Source organism: Hemiscyllium ocellatum, chromosome 1 (assembly GCF_020745735.1).
Source record: "Hemiscyllium ocellatum isolate sHemOce1 chromosome 1, sHemOce1.pat.X.cur, whole genome shotgun sequence".
NCBI lineage: Eukaryota > Metazoa > Chordata > Chondrichthyes > Orectolobiformes > Hemiscylliidae > Hemiscyllium > Hemiscyllium ocellatum.
In genome coordinates this window covers 121,406,055-121,421,566 of record NC_083401.1, presented here as the reverse complement: position 1 = coordinate 121,421,566, position 15,512 = coordinate 121,406,055, and the positions used below count along the sequence as shown (strand labels likewise).

The following is a 15,512-nucleotide window of genomic DNA, read 5'->3' as shown; positions in this document are numbered from 1 at the left end:
GTGTATGTGAGAATATTTGTGCTGCCTGGCTCTTGTGTTGAATTCTACTCAGTTCCTTTTCACTCTCCAAGCAAATTTAATAATGAAAGTTCATACTTTTTATAAATTTTCAGAAAACATTTTATCATTACATCAATTGTCGCGGGTTCCATTATAAACTCCAGTAGGTAAAGACCTTAAAACTATGGGTTTGATACACTTTATGACAGCCTAAATGATACAGATATTAGACTTGAGGAAAATTAAAACACGGCACCTTTTGCTTTTTTGTTTGTTTTTGTAATTTCATTCTCAAGCCGCTCCTTTTTTTAACTACAGCCGTTATAATTTATTAGTTGATCTTTAGGCCTTAACCTTGCACATTCTTTCTATTTTAATATGCATAAAGTTTTGCTGGTGTTTTTTAACAAACATTAACTTGATACAGTTTTAAGAGAAACCTTCAATATAGGCAGCTTCAACTTCCCTTCAAAGTACCTAGTTACTTCAAAAGAAAGGCAAATTTTAACATTTAGAAAAACAAAGATGTGAGACATGGAGGACATGATCACCTGAAAGTTATTGTCCAAGTCTCTCACTATCTCAGTTTGAAAGTATACTGCTGCACTTTCACTTTAAAATATTGTAACTTTCTCCTGAAAACAGCATACTTGAATCTAAAACATAAGGATTATGGAAGCTCAACAGGGCATTTCACCACCATCTTTCTCAATAAAAATTCTTTCATGGAATGCATTCATTGCTGGCGAACATCCCTAATTGCTTTCAAGAAAGTAGTGCTAAACTGGTTGCTTTCACTGCTGCAGTCCATGTGGTAGATGCGTACCTGCAATGCTATTAGGATGGGAACTCCAGAACTTTAACAGTCAGTGAAGGAGTGGTGATATAATTCCAAGTCAGGATGACCTGAAGCTTGATGGGAAGTCTATTGGTGGTGGTAGTGTCCCCATACATCTGTTACCTTTGTTCTCCGAAGCGATAGAGGTCACAGGCTTGAAGGTACTGTTGAAAGAGGTTTGTTCTCTCAGACAACTGGGGGATCGGCAATAACTTCTAATCTTGCAACAATACCCACATTCCACAAACAAGTATATGATAACCCAGATGTCATGTTGTTCTCTAATTTAGCTCTCAGTAACTGAATGTTGGTTGGCTTATATGGCTAGATGGATACACAAAAATCAGAAACATGGTAAATCGTGGAAGCCTTCCTTACCCCCCTGCTTGTGGAGTGGTTACCCTAAAGTTGTACATAACAAACCGGATGAGCAGAAATGTCTGTTATCAAATTAATCTTCACTTATTTGAATGATACAGTATTCCTATTGATTTGTAAATAATACTGAAGGATGAAAAGCTACAATTTTTTTGCATTGAAATATAATATTTTAAATTTCCATTGCATCTTCTCTTATCCCACTATTGACAGCCACAATTTCAGACGTCTAGGCCACAAACCCTGAAGTTCTAATTCTAAATGTCTCTGCCCTTTCATCTCGCTCACCGTTTAAGACCTTTCTTGAAAATAATTTGTTTGATTAGTCTTCCTGATAAGTCCTTTTAACTCATTGTTGATTTTTAAAATTTTATATCTGAAAGTTTTGCACTGTTTAAAGAGCAATTTTGGTTGTTAATTAAAATGAATAGAAAATAGATTTTTATCTCTTTTAGCAACGATGTTTATAATTTTAAAATTTACATGATACAATTTCTATCACAAATATGTTGGCATGTGGCACAAACTTGGCATGTGATTCAACAAATTTATCAATTATCTGACCATTTAGGTTTTAGCAGAAAAGATCCATATAAAAGCATTTTCCATTGCACAGAGGGTAAAACTTCTTACGCAAGGCTTGGCTGATCGTTCAGGTAAGTTATATATATGTAACATAGCTAATAACAGAGTTAATTTCAAAGCCTCCCAAACTTTGAATTGTGTAGCTGTGCAGACTTTGAATCAACATTCATTGTATTTTAAGATTTTCTAAACAAAAATTGTAAGCCAAAGTTTATAGCATCCCAATAGGAGTGTCTCTGGTTTGAAAATATTCACATTAAACTGGCAATCTATTTTTGCTTCAGCCCCATTTTTTTTTAGTTTATAGTCTCTAATATCCCACATCAGGAAAACGGTGCAGTTCAAGTTGGTGAACCTTCATATATTTCAGCAAATATTTTGTAGTGAGAAGAAAAATTGTTTACCTTAACTGGCATGCAGTTCTGGATAAGATGCAATCAATCCTTATCAATAGAATTGGTAACACCATCTTGTGAAATGGGTGAAACGCAAGTATGGTCATTGCACTACATGCTCTACTCCCATTTTTTTTTTGTTACAATGCGCATCACTTCCAGCAAATTTGGTGTGGCAACAGTTCATAGAACAGGTCGGAAACTGTTAAACCTATGCCAACTTCAATACAAAATCTAAACCACTCCAACCTCAGTCATAGAGAAACAGAATACAGCTAATAAACTCATTCTAAAGGATCTCCAACTCATTGCTGGCTCCTTCTCTGAAGCATTTAAAGAAATGGACCTTTCCCAGAACAGCTGAAAATTAACATCATCTTTCAACCTGTAGATGAAAATAGGACTCTTGTATATTTTTATAAGCAGGTTACCTTTTATAAAATGCCATTCACAAAGGTGTTCCACTACTTGGGGTATAAAGAAATATATTTCACTGAGGAGCATTCAATGCTGGAGATATTTGGGGAAGAAACTCGAGATGAGGGTGTGGATGCTAGTGATGAGTTAAAGGGGACAAGTAGCCAGAGTTTGTAAAGGGAAATTTGATAGAGTTAGAGGCTAGGAGGGAGTTACAAAGAAAAGGTGGCATGAGGCCCTAAAAGTATTTTAATACAATAAGGAACATATTGAATTGGAGGTTGTCGGGGTCCAGGATTCAGTATAGATCAGGAAATGTTGACCAATTCAAATTTGAAGTTATCTTACCATTGTGTGTGAATTTGTTTTTTGATTTGTGGAATCAAGCCTTTTAGATGGTACTATTGTTAATTTTTGGATTGGGCATTTCCACTGTTCTTTGTGGCCAACCTCCCACCTTCTATCCTTGCAAAGCTTGAATTTGAGACAGGGCTGCCTTCATCGTAACTCATGTAGGTCCACTCATTCAGCTGTCCTTTTGGTAGTAGGTTGGCTTTTGCAATTCTTGAGCAGAGTGATGTATAAAAGCGTCACGATAGCTCAGTGGTTAGCACCGATGCGCATCAGTGCCAGGGACAGAGTTCAATTCCAGCCTGGGCGACTAACTCTCCCAGTGTCTGTGTGTTTTCCTTTGGGTTCTCCGCTTTCCTCCCCTAGTCCGAAGATGTGCAGGTTAGGTGGATTGGCCATTCTAAATTGCCCATAGTGACAAGGGATGTGCAGGCTAGGTGGCTTTGCTGTGGGAAATCTGAGTTAGGGTAAGGGGGTTTGGGTGGGATGCTAGGAGGGAGAGTTAGTATGGACTCAATGGGCTGAATGGCCTACTTCAACATTGTAGGTATTCTGTGTTCCTGAATGTATATTTATCTGTTCAAGTAATGTGATTGTGTTTATTCTTTATATTCTTAATATTACAGATGCTGTGAAAGAAGTGGTGCAGAAAAAGTTGTTGCCAGCTTGGCTTCGCACAATGGAGGGCAACATTTTAGACTTGCTCCACCGTCTGGATGTGGAAAATTGTGTTACTGTGGCTGAATCTGCACTTAATGCCTTGTTTGCCCAAACCCCTCTTGAGGATTTGGTTGAAAAGTGTCAAAGTCTAAATCATGGGTGGGGCAGCCTTTTTGTATGGAAAAAAGAATTATTTTGTACATGCTTATTTAATGTTAGTTGGCTGATGTCTGTTGAGGAACAATGGGATTTGGAAATACAAATTCACAGACTACAAAATGTTGAAATCATGTCAATAACAGCAGCAAACCAACCAGTAGGTTTTATTTCTTTGAGAATAGAATTTGGAAATTTTCTTAAGTTTGTATTGAACCTTTTGACTGGTTCATGGTTAATATCCTCTGTTGTGGTTGCCACATTTAGTTTCTAAAACAAAGGCTGTGGAGGCCCTTGAGAAGATTCAAATCTAACAGATTTTTGAAATAGTGGTAAAGTTTGGTGCAGAGTGGAACAAAATTAAAGACTGTTAATAGGAGAAAGACACAAAAGGAAAACATTGTGAATTTAGTAGAAACTACTTTGTCCAGAGAACAAAATGTGGGGAAAATGTGGGTTTTGTTAGAACAAGATTTAGTTGATGTTTATTCCATAGAAATATTGAGGGGAAATAAGATCACCATGCGGGGGAGAAGGGAATAGGGCATTCATTTATAAGAAAGAATAGATGTATACTTGTATGAATAGATGAGTTAAGCTGCGTGACTTGAATCTGTTCGGTATACTCTGTGTAAAAACAAGTATAATTTGTCAAGGACTGCTGTACTTGTTTCAAGATTCCCTGAAAATCTATGGCATTTCCTGTCTGTACTTAAGTGCTCCTTGGATGCTGCCTGACCTGCTGTGCTTTTCCAGCAACACACTTTCAGCTCTGATCTCCAGCAACTGTAGTCCTCACTTTCTCCTGTACTTAAGTGCTACCTTGTTACTAGATTAAGCAATTCTTCACACACATTGCAATTTTACTTGGAACAGGGCTTTTGTTTCTTAAACAAGATCTAAGTTCTGTCTTGCATAATGAGTTAATTTGTAAATGTGAAATGAAAATGAATGTTGTCATAGTTGCAAACGACTGTGTTCTCATTAGAGAGGGGCAACTGGCAATGAGCTTAACCTGAGGGTCAATGTTTCTCGGGTGAGATTGGGAACGTGGAATCTTCGTGGTGATGTCAGTCAGTGTGGAAATTGAATGTGCACAGTTGTTGTCAATCTGCCTCACAAATTTGCTGTCCAATTAACTGAACTAACTGACCCCAACATTTTTAAAACTAGATGTAATTAATATGTGAAGCCAATAGCAGTGTAAAAACGTTTTCATACCCATTTACTCTTCTTATCAAAGAACTTTATTAATGATTTTAGAATGATAATAGAAAATGTCAGCATGCATTACCTGCTGCCACTTTTTCACGCTAACACTTAAGAGGTCCTGTGTTGCTGATGGAGCTGGCCTTTGAAAAAGAGATTAATCTGAGGTCCTGTTGGCCCAGTTGCTTAAATGTTAAATATCTTGAAACTGAAGTAGTGATAGACTGCTCCTTAACCAAACTCCCATCAAAAATATTTTGAGATAATCTTTCTCTCTACTCTGAAACCTTGGTGTATCTGGGAAGCCAAGCAGGCCATTAGATCCATGGACTGTTCTACTTGTGGTTAGATTATGGAGGATATGTGGCTCACCCTTACTTGGCTTGCCTTTGATCCACATCTCTCAGTAGCCTCACATGTTAAATTTTGTATTGAAATTTCAAATTGATCTGTATCCTCGTTTTCTTTTTGGGAAATAATTCCACCTTTCCATTCCTCCTTACGTGAAAAAGTATTTCCTGATTTCACCCTAATTTTGCTCATTTTAAATTTGTGCTTTGATTTCCCAAAAGAGAAGCTCGATATTCTGCAGCTACTGTATCAACCTAAATGTTACCAGGTCATCCTTCAATGATGTAGCTTGCATTTCCAAATTTACATTTGTGCAACCAATCCTCTCAATTTAATCTGTTAAACTCCCACATAATTTTGTGAATCTGTGCTGTACTCCTGCCACAGCTAGAACTGAATTAAATATTATGATGCATGGTATGCAAAATGATTCTTGTGTTTGAATACATTGACAGTTAAGATACGTTATTACTTGTAAATTCATAAATAAAACCAAGTGATTAATTTATACTCAGTAACATGAGGAATTGTATCATGTGGACGGTTAGTTAGAGCATTATGTTATCTCTTTCCTGTTACCCCTGGAAAAACAATAGCACAGAGCATTTGTCTGACTGTTGGTGATTTGGGTTCTCTATGTCAAATGCCATGCTTATATCTATTCATCCAAAATGTTCACTATGCATCCTCCATGTAATTTAGGCAGCAAGACAAAGTAAGGTTATCTGATGAATGGTTGATAGCAATTTCATCTCTTGAGTGAGAACGCAATGGGTTCAAATTCCAGTCCTAGCTTTCAGCACACGATTAAAACTGGTGCTTAAGTGCAGAGTTGATGAGAGGTATTGTTGATGTCTTTTAGATAAGGATTCAGTTTAAATTGCCTATACAATGTTCAAGTGAATGCAAAAGATCACATTGTACAAACCAAATTTCTCAGTATCTTGGCCACATTGTGCCCTCAACCAACAAAAGCAAATTTATAAATTCATTTCTTGGTAATTTACAAGACCTCTCCATAGCACTTTCCAAACCCATATCCCTGTTATCTAGAAGAACAAGGGCAACAGATATATGGAAACACTGCCACCTGCAAGTTTCCCTCCACATTGCTCATCATCCTGATTTGGAAGTATATTATTGTTGCTTCACAGTTATTTGATCAAAATCCTAGGACTCAATGGTAGCACTTTGGGCTTTCCTACACTAAATGGACTGAGGTGATTCAAGAAATAGCTTGTCACCTGTTACCCCTCAAAGCATTTTTAAGCTAGTAGCCCAGACCGTAACTTTGCTATTTGTTTTAGGTAAGTATATAGTGGATATTCCCAGAGTGAATTAGCTGATTCACCTGCCAGGGTTTAAACAAACCAAATTTATTTACAAAATTATGAAATGAAACGCAAAGCACAGAAAGTAGAATACTGGAGAGCTTATCCTATCCACAAACCCAACAGACTATCCTGACATAACGATGCAGTCCCAATAAAAGCATCCCTTAATACAAAGAGTAAAAATGAAACAAACCAGGGCTTAGAGGCTTGGAAGATAGAGATACGGTTACTGTACTGAATTAAAAACACTAATCTAAACGAAGGCTAGCTACATACAAGACATGAAAGCCTTAGGCCGGAGGCATTATCTGTTAGGGGTAAACAAAAAGGGCCCCAATAAACCTTTCAAACCTAGCCTAGTAGGAGCCTGGCAAATAATCTCCTCTCTGGGGAAAGCAGAACACAAAGGAATAGTAACCTTATAAAAAGATCAACACAGTTCAATGGGCAATAAGTGCCAACGTGCCATTGAAACCCACATCCCTAGAACAGATTTTTAAAAATTATGATACATACTTTAGTTGCTAAATTTTCTTAAAAGCAGTGACTATATTCCCAAAAGAATAAGTTGTAAATTGCATTTACATGTGATGTCCTAACTCTCTGGATGTTTTAGAAATTACTTCTTCAGCATAAGGCAATGATTTGTAACTACTTTGATGTCATATTTCAACCTGCCTTGTGAAAATGTTGCCTTATCTTTCAGAAAGGTGATATCAGCAGAAAGTCTCACTTGTGAGAATGCTCTATATTGGAGATGCCTCTGCAAATACATGAAGTCAATGGGAGATGAAAGGGAAGAAGCCTTAGAGAAACTTTTACCTGAAGCAGCCATTTATGCTGCATATCTCTTGAGGTACACCTCTTGAAATTTATTACGAATTTAAAATATGTTGTCAGTCTTTCCAAACCTATTTTGGCTTATGAAAAGGTTTCTCATTTAATTTTTAGCTATTTCCCATCTCTGATCTGTTTTACACTGCCAGTTTCCTCACTATATAGCTCTTGTATAATTACAGTTGTTAACATTGAAGTATTTTGCTTGGTGCATATAGAAAATAAAGTACGTGGAATATAAATGTCCTTGATCATAAATTGAAATTATTGCAACAATAGTTGGTGGCAACAATTAAAGTAAGTCTGATGCTGATGAATTGAAAGTTTGAATTGATCTCGAAATAAAGAAGCAATAGTGCTGGTTTATAATTAATTTTTGTCTGATGGAACTTGAGTACTGTACAGTTGCCACTTTATGAAAGGATAAGGGGATCAAAGGTTGTGGGAAAAAGTGAGAAAATGAGGTTGAAAAATCTATTGGCCATGATTGAATGACAGAGCAGACTCAATAACCTGAATGGCCTAATTTCTGCTCTGTCTTGTGGTTGTTGCAGCTATTAAAAGGGTAACTGATGAAAAGCAATAATTGAGAGGATGAAAAGTATAAATTAGGGACAAGCTTATTGTAATAGAGATTGAAAAGTCATGGCTGCCTATGATTCCAAAAGGGCCAAATAAGGTAGACTAATAGCTATTTCAGCTTGTCCAGCACAGCAGAACCTGAAGCCACAACGTGGACTTGAAAGGGGATAAATTAAAAACTAATTATTTCAGTGAGTGAGTGGTTAATCTAGGAGTAGCTCACTGCAGCAGACAATGGGACAAGATAGAATTGATTTGTCAGATGCAAGTTATACTTTTGTTGAAACGAATAATATTTTGGCATACAGTGCGAACAAGTAATTTGAAAAATTAATGGTGTAGCAATCTCTGAGGAGCAGATGACTTGAAATATGTAGTTCGCTAAGCTTTCCAGCACTTGGAAATGCTGCTTTCCTCATGTTTGGCTCTGTTGTGGAGTAATTGATGGAGATTGACCATTTTGATTAGGCAGTGACACTATTGTTATGTCATGTGACTTCCAGGAATGATGGTGATTTACATTAACCTTCATCCTCTTTGTCTAACAATTCATATCTGCAGACAATTTTTAGGGAACATCAAGCTAAACTTTGCAGTTACATTTGCAATGTTCTTCGTTTTGCAATTAGCTACCTGAAAAACCTTCCAATACTGAATGAATCACAAAGAGCTGACTTTGTGCAAATTGAAGAAGTAATGAAGAAAGAATTCATTAGCCAGCAGCTGATCATTCTTGTTGGTTGCCTGGATACATCAGAAGAAGGTGGCAGGTAATTTTTGTTGTCATTTCTTCGAATTTAGCTGCACATATCAGGTGTTACAGAGGAACCTCAACAATCCGGCATTCAATTGTCTGAATATCGGATTATCCAGCAAGATCTCAAGGTCCCGATGCTTGGCTAAACTATGTTATCTGGCATTCAATTATCTGGAATTCGGTTAACCGAATGCAATACTCCCCGCCCATGCCCTTCATATAATCAAGCTTTCTTTGTACTTAATTTGAAAATCTTGCTACATTAAAGATGCATTAGCCTCCGAAATAAATTCATATAACTCCTGTAACTACAGGTGAGGTAATCGAAGCTGGATGTGAGTCTCTGAACCATTTTTATGTACTGTATAACAGTTTGTGTTTTGTTAATTCTGCTTCAGCATTGGAAATAGAATGGAGCAAGAACTAAAAGCGTATGTGTTGAAGTATTCTTAACAGCACACACATTATAAAATTATCTAATAGTAACATCAAATGCTAATAATTAAACTTAATGTCAAGACATGAACCAATTTTCTGTATGTGGTGGGGTATAAAGCTGCTAGCTATGGATTAACTAGTCATCAAATGACACAGCATGGACGAAGGTTATTTGCCCATGTCTATACCAGTGTTTGGTAGAGCTATTCAATTAGTCCCACTACTTTGCTCTTTCCCCAGAGTCATGTGACTATTCTTTTAAATACTTTCCTATCCCTTTCGAAAGTTATTGTTGAATCCAAAGATGTGCAGGTCAGGTGAATTGGCCATGCTAAATTGCCCGTAGTGTTAGGTGTATTAGTCAGAGGGAAATGGGTCTGGGTGGGTTACTGTTTGGAGGGTCGGTGTGGACTTGTTGGGCTGAAGGACCTGTTTCCGCACTATAGGGAATCTAATCTCATCTAATCTAATCTGTCTTTGACTATCCTTTTCACGCAGTGTTTCGTAGATCACAAGTGTCAAGTTGTTTCTGATTCTTTTATCTTAATGTATTTCTGTATCTTCCAGTGACCCATCTGCCACTGGAAACCATCACCTCTTAACCTTTCATATTTTTGAATACTGCTATTACATCTCTCTCTCTTTATCCTTGTGTGCTTGAAGAATACTAGTTTTTTTTTCTAGCCTCCCCCACCAAACTAAACACAGGTTTCCTAAAGTGTTGTGCCTAGAATTAACCACATCGTTCCAATTGTGAAGCAAATAGTGCTTTATGTATGTTTGGCATAGCCTCCTTGTATTTGTATTCTGTTCCTCTATACATAAAATTCCCTTTGCACTTCCAATAACCTTCTGAACTTTATCTGCCTCCATCAAAGGTTAGCATTCATAAATCCCTGTCTCTGTTCCTGCATCATCTTTGAAATTGAGCCATTTAGCTCTTTTTGCCTATCCTTTGAACCAAGATGTATTGCTCCATGTTCTCGATTAAATTTAACCTGTTATGTTCATGTATATATTTCACCAATTTGTCTATACATATTCTTCAGAGATCTTACTATTCTTTTCATTGTTTGCAACATTTCAGAACTTGCTATCATTTGCAATCATTGAAATTATATCCGGTACATTAGTGTTCAGATCATTAATATATGCCTATAAATGAGAGCAATGGTTCAGATACTTGCCTGGTTGGCAGCAGAATAATTTTCCTCTAATGTGATAATCCCCTGTTCATCAAAGCTTTCTGACTCTTGGCCAATCTCAAATCCGTATAGATACAGCCCCTTTAATTCCACAATCCTTAATTTTGCTAGCATGTCAGCTCAGTGATACTTCATCAACCATAAACAGTCTGAAGTTTTGACCTGTGGAGCTGTTTTGGGAATCTTTCTTTTCTTGCTCAAGACTCAGTGGTGGGGAAAAAATGGAGATGAAGACCAATATTGGGGAGGTGGTCTCCATCTCAAAACTTTTCTATTCTAATTCTGTTGTCTAATTTATTAGGAAATGTCTGCTGTCAGTGTTGCAAGAAATTCTGATCTTGCCCAACACACCAAGTTCCCTTATTGCATTGCTAATGGTACAATTGCTGTCCATCCAGAAGGATGATGACCGGAGGATTCGACTGGTAGGACTGTGCTTCTTCTGTGTTTTTAATTGTGTCAAAATGACTGCCTCCTTTAACACAGCAAGGTTTATAATACATTTGCATCAGTTAGTTTAAAACAAAATTCTCCTATACTTTTGGACCTAGACAATTTAATTTGCTTTGTCTTGGATATTTTGCTTGTTGTGAGACCATTTAACATAATCATGTAATTTCAAACATGGATGAAGACTAAAATCAGATGTCTCAGATGACATTTATTTTGTCAAGAAAATGTGGGTAGCACCAGAAAGTGCAGATTTAACTCCTTTCACCAAAAAGGATGGTGACAGTAATTTAACATCGGTTATTGAAACGTACTTAGAAAAGTTTAAATTAATTACAGTCAGCGTGGTTTGTGAAAGGAAACTCATGTTTAACCAGTTTTTTGGAGCTCTTTGAAGAAAGAACATGTGCTTTGGATGAAGGGGGTCCAATAGATCAGCCATACTTAGGTTTTCAGAAGGCATTTGACAAGTTGCCATGTGAATGGTTATTTGGAAAATGAAAGGTCATGTTGTAGGCAGTAATATATTGACATAGATAGAAGAGTAGCTAGTCAACAGGAAACAGTGAGTAAGCTTAAATGGATTACTTTCTGGTTGGCAAGCTGTAACTAAAGGTGTACCATGGGAATCAGAACTGCAGCCTCAGCATTTTACGATTTCTTTAAACGATTCTGGTGAAAGAATCGAAGACATGGTTGCAAAATCCGCTGGTGAAACAAAAGTAGGGAAGAAACTTGTTTAGATGTAATAAGGAGAGTCAAAAGGATATAGTACTTGACGGAGTCAGAAAGATCTGGTAAATGGGGTGTAATGTGGGAAAGTGTGAAATTGTACATTTGGCAGATAAAATGGGAAAATAAAAGTGTATTTTGTAAATGGTGAGAGATTTGATGTTGAAATGAGGCATCTGGGTGACCTTGTTATGAAACCCAAACATTAGTATTCAGGTGCAAAATGTTAATTAGGAAAGTTAATAGAATGTTATTGTTTATTGCATGGGAAATTAAAAAAGGTATGGTGATTGTTTCCCTTCTGCATTGTTGAAACATCATCTGGAGTACTCTGCAGTATATATTTCCTTATTTAAGGGAGGACATAAACCCCTGAACTGCTTCCATCATATTTATCAGACTAATATCTGGAATGGGTGTATTGTTTGATACTGAAAGGTTGGACAGGCTAGGCTTGGACCTGCTGGAGTTTAGAAGAATAAGAGTCAACTTGTTTGAAGCGTACAAGATCCTTCGCTGTCTTTCCAGAGTAAATGTGGAAAGGATGTTTCTTTTTGTTCGAAATTCTAGACCTAGGGGCCACTGTTTTAAAGATAACAAAATATTTTTCTTGAACCTAATGAGTCTTTTGAAACTCTGCTTTTTGTGGAACAGAGTATGAATATATTAAGGCAGAGATAGCTCGGTTCTTGATAAACAAGAAAGTGAAAGCTTATTTGATGTAGTCAAGAATGTAGAGTTGAGGTTTCAATCAGATCAGGCATGATCTTATTAAATGATGGAGCTTGCACGAGTAGCCTGTACCTGCTCCTAGTTTGTATGTTTAGTTTGCAAAAAGTCTTTCTGCCATCTTCACATCATGGCATTGGTTTACTTGAAGATCATTAGACTTAGTCGATGAGTATCGCAAGGAATATGCTCACAAGAGTCAGTCTAGATTTGTTCTAATCTACCATTTGATAGGGACATCACAGGATTGTGGCATTAAGCAACAAATTTCAGATCCCAGTCTGTGCTTGCATCTGTTATGGTCATGTTGCCTCTTCATCCATCCCTCAACCTGGAGAGATCAATTGAAGGCAGCCATGTTAGATCTATCCCAGTGCCAATACCTCTGTTGCATACTGTCTCTCTCCATATATGTGGTTCCTGATCTTATACTTTGGGTTATAACCTTGGTTCACTGATTTCACCTGATGTTCAGTTCAGAATTCTGCAATGTATAGAATGTTGTATACAAAAAATTAGAACATTTTACCCAACCATAGCAGGTCAGTATTGGCACAACCATGATCAAGGATACATTGTTGCATATTTTCTGATATTGCCCAACCCTTCATTTGTCAAGGATGCTGTAGGCAATTGGAGGAGTTATAAGCTTAGCTAATTATCTAAGCCATCAATACTGTGTGGACAAGGAATGCCTTATACATACAAGCTCAATTAACCTCTTTTTGACCACTAGAAGGTGCATTGACCAGTGACAGTGCAGCTATGATGTCAAAAAAATTGGTGTCCATCCTTCTGAAGGACAACTGCTTTTTAATAATTTAATGTGTAATGTATACATGAATCTCAGGGGGGAAAAAACTGGTTTTAGGGCCCCTTCAGATCTCCAAACTGATCTATTATTGCTGTAACCTACTAAAACATCATAATTGTCACTGTATTTGTTTGCAGATATTGTGAGATTGCAGTATAGCAACTACACCAAGGAAACAATTTAAGGATTGTCCAATTTTTTTAAAAAAACAATCAAAAATTTATTTTTTAATCACTGGAAAGTGGACCAGATTTAATCAGTGAAAAATATATTTAGAGTAGGTTTATTCATAAGTGTTGCTTTATTTGCCAATAAATGTTGCAATGATTTTGGCAGGTTTTAAAGTGAGACAAAAAAGTGGTAGCTTATGTGCAGCGGAATGCTGTCTTTTCTTATGTCTGTGACATAACAGCAGTTTGCATTCCATTGCTCCTTTGTAAAATAGCTTCTGAGGTTCGTATCCCAGGCATCTAAGTGATAGTGGATGCTCAATGCTTGCATGAACATCTCAGCCCCAGCTTCCTGCTAGCAATTGTGATGACATCATTTTAGGAATACATTAGAAAACATCTTGTATAGAATGCCAGGCAAAGTTACAACAGAAACTGAACATTTTCCAATCGAGCAGATAAGTAGAAGACCAAATCACCTCTTGGGAGTGGAATTGAGAATTTAATGGCTCACTAGTGTAGACTTTAATAAACAGACAAGATGAAAATAATAATTTAACAGGAAATACATGAATAATATCTTGCATGAAATAAATTAGCACTTTGGGAAAGATAGACATTTGGAGAACGTGATGCTAGGCTTCTTTTGTGAACTTGCAAGTCATCGTTTAGCAATTGTCACTGATCAAGGACTGCCTTGTCAATTACAGAAATGCAGAAAGTATATACATTCAGAATTGAATTTGACTGTTGAACAACTGTTCAGTTTTAATTATTTGATTTGTTACCACAGGTTGCAGAGATAATATCAGATGTTCGGGAACCAATTGTTCATACTGAAGCATTGGAGAATGCTGATCGACAAAGGAAAAAACAAGTTGAGGTATAAATATTTAGGATAGCAATTGTTATGGCTATGCATGGTTTGTAAATACAAAGTACTATTTAAAAACCAGTGAGACATTTTGGCCTTTTTAAAGATCCTTGAAGGTTTTGTTTTATGATACATCTGAATTATAAGTTAAACAATGATGTGCAATATTTAGAAATTGGTTAATTTATTTACTGGCTTTTGTAGAATTGATTTAATTGCTTTGAAAATTATGGCTTTTTCTCACCTGTCATAAACTTAGCCGTATTCCTATCCAAGTATTGCTAATTTAACTTAATTGCTGCATTATATAGCCTGTTTGAAAGGAGACTGGTGTAATTCCATTCCTGCTAAATGCTGTCTATTTGGTAGAGTCTTCAATTTTCCAGGAACTAATTGCAGTTCCTTCAGTCACAATTCTGTGTGGCACTATCCATCTGAGAATGTTATTAATCATTGTCACCTTATTCACAAAACCCACACATCCTCTGGATGAAACTTCACAAGCTTGTTGAAATTATTTGTGAAAATACTTGAGATGGTGGATTATTTCAAATTAGCAGAACAGACAATGAAGATAAATTTGTAAAATGATAATGATTTTGGTAAGATAATTAGGAAAATGTTTCTACGTGATTGTAGCGTGAGATGAAAGGTATACTTAATTTATATAATTTTATGATTTGGATTTTAAAATACAGGCAGGAGGATGTGGGTCAGTTCTGTGAAGATAATGTTTTTTAACCAGGTCAAAATAATTTGGAACAGTGACTCAAGTGCCTCAGTTTGAAGGAAGCATGTGACTGCAGTCAAGTACCTGACAGAAGTGTAGTGTTAATGGATGGACCATTTATACTCGAAAGCTGTTGGTTTAGTTTTGACTTTAGAACAACCATTCAAGGTCTCTGATCAGAAGGGAGAATTGTTTCTTCCAGCAGCATTCAGCTTCTAGTTATGTGGAGCTTCTAAGTCCGGAGAGCTTGATAAGAGATCTTCAAGTTGTTCAAAAATGAATAAATTTAGGTCATTAGAAATGCAAGCATTTAATGCAAGCAAACGCAAAGGAATCACACACTGTTCCTGCCATTCAAAGAAAATAAACTGGGATGAATCAGTTAAGTTAAAAACTTCAAATCATAATAGAAATGAAACTTCTCTGGTATTGGGTATCAGCAAAAGGATAGTGTAATGAACAGGTGAAACTTGTTTTTGTTGTTTCTGTTAAGATGTTTCTACCTGTCTTAGGCTTTTTG

General features: G+C 36.6%; 1 protein-coding gene across 2 annotated transcripts in view; it reads left to right on the top strand.

Moving 5' to 3' along the window:
• Positions 1-15,512, top strand: part of ncapg (non-SMC condensin I complex, subunit G) — a 58,254-nt gene that overhangs the window by 19,969 nt on the left and 22,773 nt on the right. For both annotated transcript variants that reach the window (XM_060831510.1, XM_060831519.1), the window contains exons 6-11: positions 1,788-1,872; positions 3,591-3,783; positions 7,381-7,530; positions 8,723-8,863; positions 10,795-10,918; positions 14,182-14,271. In XM_060831510.1, the coding sequence (XP_060687493.1) occupies positions 1,788-1,872; positions 3,591-3,783; positions 7,381-7,530; positions 8,723-8,863; positions 10,795-10,918; positions 14,182-14,271 (783 nt within the window). The remainder of the gene's footprint in view (positions 1-1,787; positions 1,873-3,590; positions 3,784-7,380; positions 7,531-8,722; positions 8,864-10,794; positions 10,919-14,181; positions 14,272-15,512) is intronic.